A 12,868-nucleotide genomic window follows, 5' to 3' on the forward strand; every position below is an offset into this window, starting at 1 on the left:
ATATTTATATATGTATATATATATATGGCATTTCACCATATATATATTACTATTTTGTACATTTTAAAGGCCCCCTAGTTGTAAAAAGAAGCATACAACAACACTTAAGACACCAGTCTGCAAAACTCACCACATTTTAAATTTCTATCTTAAATTTAAAAAGGCTGCAATAGTATAAAATGAAAAACTTTGATCTTTATATAAGATTGGAAAAGGGACCTGATTATCAACTCTTTAGTATCAAATAAGCAATATACAATGTAAAAGTAGAACAAATCTGATATATATTCAATTAAATAAGATATAAAAAAAAACAATATTGGCAAAAGCAGTTAAGTGCATTTACAAAAAATATGTATAAACTGACTTTGAAAGTGAATGGATATAATCTGGAGTGTGACTGACTGATATATGCGAAGGGGACATTCATACAGCCGTAGGCAGGGGAGGAGGAGTGTGAAGGATGAAGGGGAAGACAGGACGCTTTCTGGAGCTTTTTTTTTTATCTCTCCCTCTGATTCGATGTGTTATTTCTCTATCTGCCCACAACATGATTCAGGTTCATTGTTTTTATTGTCATTGCCAGTCTTCATCCTTATCATTTTCCTCTTCCTCAGATGAGTCTTCGTGGCTGCTGATCGCCGCCTGCTCCATCGTTCCGTTACCGTTCCCGGCCTGGAGAGCTGCTGTTGCTGCCTCCTTCCTGGCCTGAGCTTCAGCTGCTGCCCGCTCCTCTTCTTCTTTCTGTCGCAGGGCTGCAGCCTTCTTCTCCTGCTCGGCGTGACTCTTCATGTGGGCACTGCGACTCTTCACTTTATAAAACACCCTTGGGGAGAAATTAGTCAACACTACATTAAACAGAAAAGGTCTAAAGGTTCTACCACCTTCAGTCATACTTGGAACACTGTCGGTTCATTTACGGCATTAATCACAACACTTAATCAGGTTAAATGGAACATACGACATGACATTAAGCTTCAGATTAAAGTCATTAAAAGAGACAATTACAATGATTACAGGTTATTTTCTATCAAGGGTCAATATTAAATCATGTGCTATTCTTATATACAAAAGAACACCTTGTAGGATCAATACATTTTTTCTAGGTCAGTTGTGGATATTTCAAGATCAAATGCACAACACTACATCTGACTCCATAAACTGGACCATAAGCTGCATACGTCACTATAAAGTGCACCTACTTATGACATCACCTCAATCAGGTTCATGTTATGGGAGGATGTTCTTGTATTATGGAGATCTAAGACATGTAGGCTTGTATTTGATTTTGCCAAAAAAAAGATATCTGATTAATTTGTAGTTACCTTTAAAATAAATAGTTTCCTTGTTTTTTTCAAGTTTCTGGACTTGATGGATGAAATTGCCAAACAACTAAAAGTTAATTTAATTATAAAAAAACTTTTTCGAGAAAACACACAAACACACACACACACCTGCCACATTTCTTGCAGGGAAATATTCCCTCAGGATCCAGTGGAGGCTTTACCAACGTTTTGCTTTTCTTTGCTGCAGGTTCGGGTCGATGCCTTTGAGCTGCGACCTTGATCCTGTCATCGTGCCCTTTGTACGCCAGCACTGGTCCAGCCTGGTGCAGAAAACACAAAGATCAAAACTACTTCTTTCATACATGACAGTTTCTGACTCACAAGAAGAAACAGAGTCTGTTAAAATAACGACAAAGTAGTGAAACCAGTTATTGAAACCGTTTTGTTCTTAGTGATCTCTGATGGTATGATTTGATGTGTATGTGAGGGTGTGGATGTATTGTTATTAGTTAACTTTCTTGCAGGTAATCTGATATGAAACACATCCTGGTCACAGTGAAATACTTACATAATCATGAGCCTGCAATGAATGAGCGATTCTGGCCTGCTGGCTGCTTTCTTGGCTGGGCTCAAAGGGTCGAGTCTTCTTATCAACTGCATCCACGCCTGCTTGAGTTACTTTGGACTGCTGTGAACTCTGAGTGATGCATCAAAAAACAGAAGAGAATTCAGCTAAGATTATAGTAAAAAATTATATATAGCCACCTTTAAAATCCGACATTTGTGACTTCACTTGCACTTGAGTCAGCTTCTCTTAAGCCTTTTCACATGAAAAATTGTGCATATTAAAGTGTCCAGTATTAAGAATGTTAAGAACTAGTTTATGAACATGGAATTGGATGGAACTTCCTCCATGTCCACTAGAATAATCTCAATAAATGCTATATGTTTTCTAATGCTAACTTATAATTAATATTCATGATATTTCTCAAGCGGTTGCATGGAGATTGAGATGAAGTTCAGTTCTAAGACATTTACAGACTAGACTGCTCAGACTATTCCAATGAAAGCAGTAGCAGTTGCACAATCAACGCCTTCATGTTAATTAAACACCATGTCACCATTCATGCACCGCCACAAACAGTGTCAAGGCCTCTGTTGGTTCATATATGTTGACAATAGAGTGTGTGTCTCTATGCACTTTTACATACATGTTAGACCATCTATTCTCCCACAATTAAGACAATAAATAAAGTTTTTCATATCATATGTAAACACCACTATCAGGATTATGCAACTGTAAATGGATTTATTCAAGCGTGAAAATGTTACCACCAGAATAAGCACATTAGTATGCATTTCTGCATACTGTCAACCTGGATTGATTTCCTATTCATAATTAACCACTAATAATTATTAAAAGCTACATGTGGGAGCGCCCCATCAAACTGTGCGCACATGCAACCCACGTGAATACTCGCAGATAAATAATCCACCACTTCCTTCGAGTGAAATCATAATGAGGGAGAATGTTGTTGCTCTGTTACCTTTTTAAAAGATGCAGTATAACGTCTTTGTGTATTTGCGTGCATGTGGAGCTTCTGGACGAGGGTGCAGATGCCTTTAGAGTCAGGAGAGTTTGTTTTCTCTCCTCACACAGCAGCATTAAGTCAGATGATCCATAAATTATCAATAAAAACTGAGCTTCCTATGCTGTTATTTCTCTGAGCAGAAAGAATTGTTATAACCCTGCACATTTACACACCAGCGGTATCGCCATATGTACATGTGTATGTGGGAACCCAAGTTATACATTTGCTCCTTTGAATTGGAGTGATTTATGCCACTGGAATTACCCATTTGAATCATAAATGAAAGATGAATGTTGTTAAAATGACAATAATCCTTTTCGAATGATTCTTACCTAAGCTTTTTTTGACTCCTTCCACAAAGCGATGAGCTCTTTCATTTGAGGCTCAAGGGCTCCAAGCATCAAATCTCTGCTCCAGAGTTCACTGCTGGTGTCGCCTTACCACACTGCCAATCCTATTACTGCTCCTACACACACTCATAAATTACACTACTGGATTGATTTCCTTCATCTAGCTTGGTGTAAACTGAAACCCCATCTTGCTGTTCTTCATCCTCCGTTTCTGCTTCCTCATACTCCTCTCTGCAAACTAACATCTCAAACCCTGGTGTGATCAATACTTTAAAAATTTGGTATCAAATTAGGAAGCATTTCCAAATTTGTAGCTGCATCCCCTTCAGTTCCATTATGCAGCAATCATCCATTTCCTCCCTCATATTTGGATTCCCCCTTTATCACTGTGGCATAACATAGTGACACCTTGATTTGTGTTCAGATGGTATTTTAACAGCTTTACCAATATGATGTCACCATAGCGATTGCCTGCAAACTGCTCTTAAGAATTTCCAAATCAGTCACTTCCTGACATTCCCTCCCCTCCTCTTCAACAAGTAAGGGATCGTTTGTTTACTTTCAAGATGCCACCAATAGGGATGAGTTCAGATTCTCTCCGAGATGTGGGACCCAGCTGTGAAACAAGGAGGGTAACTTGGACTCTAGCTCAAAGTGGAATGGTGGGAGGAGGTTGTAGGTCTCGCTTTGCGCTCATCTTACACTCAGTTTAAGGTTAAACGCAACATCCATTTCTCTAAATCGATACCATCTGCAATATACCCTGAGGACAGATGTGACAGATGTTTGAAACATCATCCGAGCCATTTGTTCTTCTGCCCAAGGTTACGATTATTGCTCTGGTTACTTTCATATGTCTTACATAGTAAAAACACATTTACCACCCTGTCCATTTAGTGGCATAACCCAGCCAACTCGCATCATTTAAACACTACGCAAAAAGTAACCATCAGTTTCACATCTTTACTAGCCAGACGTGGTGAACTCCTACAGTGGAAACAGCAGAGGATCATCTGCATCATCCTGACATCTGGAACTTGGCTAACCATGACATTGCAAAGGATCAGAGGGAGATCCGCAAGACAGAGGAGGAAAGTGGACATGTCAAGGCCGAAGCCATGAACATGCAAGGCAGCTGGACAAGACAGGAGAGTGCGCAAGAGAGGGCATGTCGTAAAGCAACATTCTCAGATGTCGTAATAGGGAAATGGAGACCAAATATAGACACCTTCGTAAAATGGTCCAAATCAGGTTTCTGGGTCCAAATCAGTTAGCTATGGTTATTATTCCAGTGGCAGAGTAGAGTTAACACTGCCTATGTGTTTAGTTACTGCATGACCCCCAGTCTGCCATGATGTGATAATGATGCAGAGGCACCGTGGTGGATCTAGATAGAGCAGGAAGAGCAGTGACAGAGCAATTCTGGTGACAGTCGTGGACAGCGGTAGTAGGCCCAGGATTCTGGTTCTACCGTCAAGCCCCCCTGAGCTGTCATGGGCTTAAATTGACGAAACATGGAAGAAGGAAGGGGGAGGGGCTTTGGCAACCCGCAGAGCTGAGCTCAGTCCGAGTGTGGAGGGAGGGACAGAAGGAGAGACCCACAGCTTAGACGGCTGGCATAACCCCATCGTAGTTTGCATGTGTATGACTACATATTACTGATCATTATACCTTCACACTTACATGAGGTAAGACTGGCTGTTTTCCACCTTCATCACAGTCAACTTTCATGTTACTGGCTCCCTTTAAGATGACTGAGGCCTGACAGGCAACTTAGAGATGTTCTCCAACAACCTCACAAAGCAGTTTGTTCCTACAGTAGTTCGGCACCTGCTCATTGTTCTCTAATGTGTAGTGACATAGTAGTGTGGTTACTTCATTCATGATGATGTCATTAACAACTGTGACAGCATTCATTACATTACATTACATTACATTACATTACGATCATTTGGCAGACGCTTTTATCCAAAGCGACTTACATTACATTACCACCCTTCGCAGAGGGGGGAGCAATTGAGGGTTCGGTGCCTTGCTCAGGGGCACCTTGGCAGGGGTCCCCAAGCGGAAGCACTACCCACTGAGCCACTGCCTTCCCATTCATGATAATGATGCCATTAACAACTGTGATGGATGCGCAATGATGAACACACATGCAGTACACTGACAGCTGTATGATAACAGAATGAAGCTGCGATACCTTAAGGTCCACCACTGCATCGGCACTTTTATCCAATGGTGAGTCTGGAGGTCCAAATGTTAATGTCCCATTGCGTCCAATCTTCACCTGTTTCTTATACGTGTAGTAGAACTCCACACACTGAGCCACAGTCTTGGTTTGCACCTTTAAAACAAAACAATATGAACATATGCTTGTCTCATGCACAGAGGAAATGGACTACAGACTAAAGAATTGGATCAAATTAACCAGCATACCAATTTCTGCACCAAAAAGAAATCCTTCCTATAGGCAGAGATGCCCTTATTGAAGAATCGCTTCTCTTCTGCAGTCCAGCTATCTGAGCCTGAGAGCAGATCAAAGGCAGGGGATGAGGAGAGAGAGGGAGAGAGGAGGAGAACATGGAGGTACTTGGGACATCTTGTCCCTGCATCGTCAGTGCTACACTCACCTGGGTATTGATAATCTGCCAGGTGTTGGCTTTTAGGGAATGGAGTGTCCTCGAGCATCAAACATCCCAGCGTCCCCTTCAAAACATCACAATTAGCATTTAATCAGAATCTTCACTTGTGACTAATGTCCTTTATTGCAAGTGCATCAATACTTCTAACCATGACAATCATATTCCACTGTTGTCATGCCTAATCTACTATACTAAATGCTCAGTAAAAGCTAAATCAGTCATTATACTTACAAGGAAATCACCCCCACATTCATGTAAACAGTGTAAAACCAGCTCCTGATTGGTTCCTCCACCACAGAACACACTAGAACAAGCCAACCTCATCAAGCCTTCCACTAGGCACCAGGGAAGCACAACAGAGAAACAAGACGTTAAAACCTTACAGGAAATCTTTACAAACATGTTTTAAAAAAAGAACAACTATGTTCAATGGGTGAAAGGAAATGTGGGTTCGAACTTCTATCTTGGTCGTGGTTTTTCAGGTTTGAATCATCCATAGGGAGCCACACCAAGTCAGCTTTGTGCTGATCAGACTGGAGGGAGAGTGGATCTTGAAACTCTGGGACTTCGGCCTGATACTGAAGCCCGATGTTGATCCGTCTGATGTGAAGAAAATAGAGCACGGCACACGACACAGAGTGTTATGGAAGACCTGTGTGCTGCGATGACATCATCTGTGTCATCCTTTGTGTACTCAGCAACATTTACGGGACTGGCACTCACGGTTCCAGGCTAACAGGCGTGGCGTCGTTCAAGGGCAGGACTGGAGGTGTGATGTCTGCACTCGCTGTAACACACAAAACATGTGGCCCCTTTAGATCTCACGTGAGCAGCATCAGCCAAAGAACAAACCCTTGGCCATCGCTGAGGCTAGAGGAAGAAAGAAAGACTTACTGGAGCGCAGGAGGCTGCGTGTTGCAGACTTGGGCGTAGGCGGCGGTGGCAGAATTTGGTTGCTTGAGGCAATGTGGGACAGGAAGGTGGAGAAGTAGAGTCCTGAGCCGTCCCGCACTGGAGATAAGATGGGCGGAGGCGTGTACGGGGGCAGGCTGAGTGGGCGGTCAGGGAGGCGGACTGGAGAGCGCAGGTGGCTCTGGTATGGAGTGATGCTGGAGTAAATGGATGGAGGGATGAGTGTGGACGGCCTTGGAGGAGGGATGATGAGGGGCTCGGGACGAGGTCGCCGCTTGATTTTGTTTTTTCCATCCTCATCCAATCCAAGATTGTTCTCCGCATCCTGGATGGAAAATGGATTCAGGGATGTTTTAGGCTGTGAACATGGTTTTGTTGAATGCATTATGAATGATCTTGGAATCATTCCAAGCCAGTTCAGATCAAAATTTGTCTGTACGTAGTAATTTGTAAAATACGGGAGCATCAAAAATTATTGATTGTGAAATTTTAAAGTGATACCAATATTCAATTCCCACAAAATGTATTCTACAGTGGACATATCAAATTAACTTTCTGATCATCAGCATACATTGCTGATTAGAGAACTTTAGAGATTTTACAATTCTAATGGTAGTACTTGTAGTTTTTTTCAAATGTCAGAAAATTTGCATTTATTGACATTAGATTGTCTGACTGTCTCAAGAGGCTTTTCAACCTTAACTAAACTAGTTGTCATTTCTGTGAACATTAAGCTATTGGGTTTTTTTTTATTTATTGAAGGAAGTCTGAATTTAAATCAAATAGAATGTGTTGTATATTTTCTTTTACCTGTTTTTAAGAAATAAAAATATCATACATTTTTAAAGCTTATACTTAGTTAGTTGCTGCTACAGGTCTACACTGCTGGGAATTTCTCCTCTAAACATATTTAAGTCCAGGCCCAGTGTTGTGAGCTTACATCAACCCATGTATTCGAGTTCAGTTTGTCAGATCAGCCACAAGTAACACTGCCATGATGCACTGAGCTCCTCTCTCCTCCTCCCCTCTCTATCTGCATATTCATGTCATTGCATCATTACTGCTTTTCAGCTTCAACTTTCACTAACTTTACTTCTTGCCCGTAGTTTACTGTGCTCTCTCGTCTCACAGGTTCTTGTGGAAGTGTGTCCTATAGAGATGAAGACCCTGTCCTGCTAGAAACTCATGCATTCACTCTTATCAATATCATTAGTCATACTTACTAAACTATTACGATTGTCATTGTTGTTGCTGTTGCTGTGCCTCTGTGTGTGTCTCTCTTTCTCTCTTAACCCAACCGGTTAGGGCAGATGGCCGCCCACCTAGCACCCGGTTCTGCCTGAGGTTTCTTCCTGTTAAAGAAGTTTTTCCTTGCTGCACATGGGGGAATGTTGGGCCTCTTAAAATGCTCTCTGTGTGCCTTGACATAACACTGGTTGTGATTTGAATATATAAATAATGTTGAATTGAATCAGTTTTCCTTGAACAAAAGCCCCATTCTCTGTGATATCATTTGACAGAACAGTAAATTAAATAAAATTGTAGATATATATATATTATAAAGATATAATGTAGATATATATATAACATTGGCACTTCCCTTTCATCGATTTCTGAACAAACTTGAGAACAGGCACGATTAGCTCCAATTATATCTGCGATAAATCTGCCCTTGTGAAGCTGATAATGTTTTGTTTTTCTTTCATATTGTTGATTCATCTCCATGGTAACTGTGACCATAGTGAGTGAAGCTGCATTGAACTTATTCTGGTTCTTCTCTCATGACAGAACTTACCGGACCAAAGCGTTCAGACATGGAGTTCCTGAGTGATCGGCGGCGAGCGACAATAACAGAAGGTTTGCGAGTGGACTGGTCTGTTGGCTGATGGTCCTGAGTGGGCCCTCCCTGTGGAAAGACACCCTGGGCGTCTGTCTGACTGCCGTGCACCGGCACAGACACAGGGATGACCAGAGGCAACATCTTTGCCTGTCTGCCTGCAGGACCGTCCTCCTGCTGGGACACATGAGGAGAGAGATGAGTGAGAGGGAACGACAGAGAAATAGGGGAAGTCAACCGAAACTGGAAAAGGGACTGAAAAAGAAAAAGGAAGAAGAAAAAGGAGCCGCAAGTTTTTCATTTTCAATTCATTGCTTCATTCAAACATTGCTCACCAACTCCCAAAACCTGCATTTCTGGGTACATTTCACCTCCCAGTCACTTCCATAAAATCTGTCTTAATTAGTTTATCATTAATGGAAATCAATAATGCCTGTGGGTAGAGCTGTGGGGATATATGACTGCTTGCACTTGACTGAATGAGCACGATGGGAAGGATGGGAAATAGATTATGGTGGTAGTTGCATATTTGTAGCCCTGCTTGGCACAGGCCACACTCACACACACACACACACACACAGACACACAACCTTTGATTTCAACAAAAAAATGTACCGTCTTCAACTGATTAGCCAGAAATGATATGTGTCATCTAGATTTGCCTGCGTTGTCATGCCAACTCAAGCAGCTAAAAATCACATGTCATAACAGCAAAATCCCTGTCTGGTTTACAAGAGCAAATGAATGAAAGGGTAGTCTTCACCTTCACATAGTGATGCAGCTTTGGTTTCTGTTCTTAGAGATTAATTGCAATTTAGTGTCATTACAAAGTGGCTCACTATGCCACAGCTGTGAGGCCTGTGAGGTGTGTCAGGAGTTTGGGAGTGGAACAGTGCAGGTCTGGCAGCGTGGCCTCTCCCTTGCTGTGCTGAGTGACTGGAAACAGGCCTGAGGAATGTGGAGGTGTGCAGACATGCAGCTGCTCCTACTGTGCCACACACACACACACACACACACACACACACACACACACACACACACACACACACACACACACACACACACACACACACACACACACACACACACACACACACACACACACACACACACACACACACTCACTCACTCACTCACTCCTGTAGCATAAACCCCTGCAGGCACGGCACTCAATGTCCCTGTGCACCCCAAACATGTTAAATGTCTGCAAAGCTGTTGGGTTAGAGCAAAGGAGTGAAGAAGCCATAGAGCTTAAATAATAGAGTTCAACCTACATCACCTTTCTTACAGCAATAAAACTAGGGTCACATTTTCCAATCAAAAGGACGATTCAGCAATGACAGCTGCTTCACAGGTTATACAAGAACCTGTCGCAGCAGAAAGAACGTTTACGACTGTGCACAAATGAAACGGCCAAATGAAGCTGGTAGCTGTAGAATTCAAGTAAACAAAACTACAGTGTTCTTCCTCTTTATGGAGCCACATGTTTCTCTGCCCTGCACGTTGCCTGCAGGCCCTAACTGTGACCAACTGATAACAAAGATGCTTTACAGTTAAACATGCTCATGAAACTGTGCTGTTGTGCTGCCGCCACCACAATAACAATGTCATGAAGTATAGAATGAAATCGTTCTTTAACCTTGAAAGCCTTCGCAGGCAGGGACTCCATCTCTGACGCCTTCTGGGCCAGAGTCTCCAGGTTGATCTCCTTAGAAGCCCTCCTCCTGCGACGGGTGCTCTGGATCACACCTCCCGCAGTAACCTGGCTGTCTCCCGCTCTGCCGACCTGAGCGCCTGCCACCCCGTTTTGGGACAGCGGAGGCTCCTTGGACGCTTGAGGCCACAGGTTAGTGGACGGGGGAGCTTGTGGGGAAAGTCCATCTCTGGAAAGGCGTCGCGAGCGGCGAGGGCCGGCTGGCGGTGTGTCTGAGGACTCTGCAGGACTGGAGGGGACCTTCTCAGAGTCAGGAGTGGCTGGAGAAATGCGGGGTTGAATTTCTGCTTCCTGTTGCAGTTCCAGTGACTGGACAGTTTCCTTTTTAAGGCTGGTGTCAGGTGGACAAAGCTCAGTGGGCGGATAGGCCACAAAGTTCTGTGTTTCTTGCTGATTTGGTAGCATTTGTGAATGTTTTACTTCCTGCTGTGGCTGCAATTGTTGCTGCTGCTGCATTTGCTGAAGTTGCTGCCTTCGTCCTTGTAGCTGCTGCTGCTGGTGATATTGTTGCTGCATTTGCTGCATTTGCTGCTGTTGGATTTGCTGCTGCTGCTGTTGCTGCAAATGCTGTTGCTGTTGCAGTTGATGATGATGCTGTTGATGTAACTGCTGTTGCTGTTGCTGCTGTTGCTGTTGCTGTTGTTGCTGTTGCTGTTGTTGTTGCTGTTGCTGTTGCTGTTGCTGTAGTTGGTGTTGTTGTATCTGGTGTAGCAGCTGGTGTTGAGTTTTGGGCTGCTCACCATAGGCCAGGCCGGGCATTCCCTTGCTACCCTGGAATACAGAGTAATATCCTGACGAAAACTGCTGTTTGCCAGCAGTGGCCGGTCTAAATGTTGCCTGGAAAGGTTGCAGCATCTGGCCTGGCAGAGCATGAGAGGGCACGTGGGCTTGACCCTGGATGTCAACACCTTTATGGCCCTGCTGGTAAGCCTGGAGCTGCGCCTGGTGCATTGCGACTGCAGCGTGCTGCTCCCACTCTAGCCCTCTACCCTGAGCATGAGCCTGTGTGGCCTCCCTGTAAACTTCAACAGGCCTGGACGTTTGATTATCCGTCCCCATCTGCATAGCCACGCCTTCATGGCCTCCTTTGTGGAACGCCATCTGACCCCTGATATTCACTCCGCCCATGTAGGGCCCAAAGTTCTGCCCCCATGCGGGCACTGGGGCTTCCTGAGACCAGACAGGGGGCTGCATGGAGTCCTGGTGCATCCACTTGACTGGTGTGGGCTGCTGATAGTGCAGGGGGTTTGGAGGCCCTTTATCTGAGCTGTAAACTCCAGAGGTGGTGCCAGAGCCACTGTGGCTGGCTTCTAAAGCCGTAGGTCCCATGCCATAATAAACCTCCCGTGAATGCTGCACGGGCTCCTTCATGGCTGCGGCCCTGTGCTTGCCGCTCTTGTCAGCATTAACTTGAGAGGGAAGACTCATAGTAATATTGCAAGGTACAAAAATATTCAAGCCTGGAACGCTGGAGTGCAGAGCCAGATACTGCCTGTGTAGTTCTGCTTTCAGTGCCTGTGGCTGAAAAATGCTTTGTTTAATTGTGTGGCCAAAGGTATTTGGGCGGAAACATAAATCCCAGAGGAAAGTGCAGAGGGTGGAAGCACTGCAGCCTCCTTCTACAGTCTAACGAGAGCTCGGCTGTCCATCTGTCCTCCTCCTCAGCCTGCACGACCTGGAGACAGAGAAGAAGGTTTAGTTTGATCACAAGACACTAAGTTTCTCCAGCAATAGAGGAAACTGAGGCCTACACTAGAGCGCGATCAGTCAACAACATCAAGTCAGACTGCTGATCCTGACTGATCAATGCCAAACACAGCGAATACACACGACGAGACTTTGGCCGGACTGCTTGCAGGTTCTATTCCGGGTTAGTAAGTGAAGTTTGAGCAGTGAGGAGTCGCTCGCAGTACTCAGCTGCCATTAGGCAGAACAAGAAATACAGGAAACGGCGCAGAGACTCATGCAGCCACACAGCGATACTCGGTCATGTTCTGCACCGAATCAGAAGCAGAGTGACGTGTTTGTTAAGCAAACAGCGGATTAGTCAGCAGTACTAGAGCGCAGCGGGTCTGTACCTTCTCAGTGGAGCAAAGAGCTCTTCATGTTCAGCTCCATGGACACACTTTGGTTTGGATCCGAGTCTCCTGCGTGCTGCTCCATGAAGGAATCGTGCGCAGCAAATGTCATAACTCTCATCAACTTTCCGTCGACTTTCTGCGTAAACAATATGGCGAACCAGTGAGTTTACGGCCCCGTCAACACACTCCGCCGCCCTGACACGCCGAGTCGGGTGGTTACCCCTGTAGTTCCGCTGCTGTAGACTGTGTCGGTTCGATCGGACACTTCCACAAGAACATGTCCACAACTTTCTCCCCCGCATCAGCGGGTAAACACGCAACAGCAGCGAGTCAGTGGCGCTCCTGCCGTGCAGCGGCGCGCTGCGGTACTTCAGCAGATCTGCTGCGGCTCTGGAGCTCTGCTGCTGGAATGTTTGTTTAGGTTCACCCACACAGCGCTGTGAACCTGCGCATA

At 44.5% G+C, this 12,868-nt stretch overlaps 1 protein-coding gene across 2 annotated transcripts; it reads right to left on the bottom strand.

The window, feature by feature from the left end:
* Positions 1-469: 469 nt before the first annotated feature.
* mideasa (mitotic deacetylase associated SANT domain protein a) lies at positions 470-12,868 on the bottom strand. Of its 2 annotated transcripts, none has more exons than XM_076168001.1 (13): positions 12,412-12,868; positions 10,259-12,008; positions 8,578-8,793; positions 6,765-7,107; positions 6,594-6,657; positions 6,328-6,470; positions 6,102-6,205; positions 5,859-5,934; positions 5,665-5,753; positions 5,429-5,572; positions 1,855-1,983; positions 1,455-1,606; positions 470-826 (listed from the first exon to the last, which is right to left on the bottom strand). In XM_076168001.1, exons 2-13 carry the CDS (start codon positions 11,759-11,761, stop codon positions 577-579), a joined length of 3,213 nt encoding a protein of 1,070 aa, XP_076024116.1. In that variant the 5' UTR covers positions 11,762-12,008; positions 12,412-12,868; the 3' UTR covers positions 470-576. The 2 variants fall into 2 exon arrangements, with proteins under 2 accessions (XP_076024116.1, XP_076024115.1); XM_076168000.1 differs by having other exon boundaries at positions 8,578-8,796; positions 12,412-12,867.

Source organism: Genypterus blacodes, unplaced genomic scaffold (genome assembly GCF_046128005.1).
Source record: "Genypterus blacodes isolate CSIRO-AG114 ecotype Tasmania unplaced genomic scaffold, CSIRO-AGI_Gbla_v1 ptg000185l_1, whole genome shotgun sequence".
Taxonomy (NCBI): domain Eukaryota; kingdom Metazoa; phylum Chordata; class Actinopteri; order Ophidiiformes; family Ophidiidae; genus Genypterus; species Genypterus blacodes.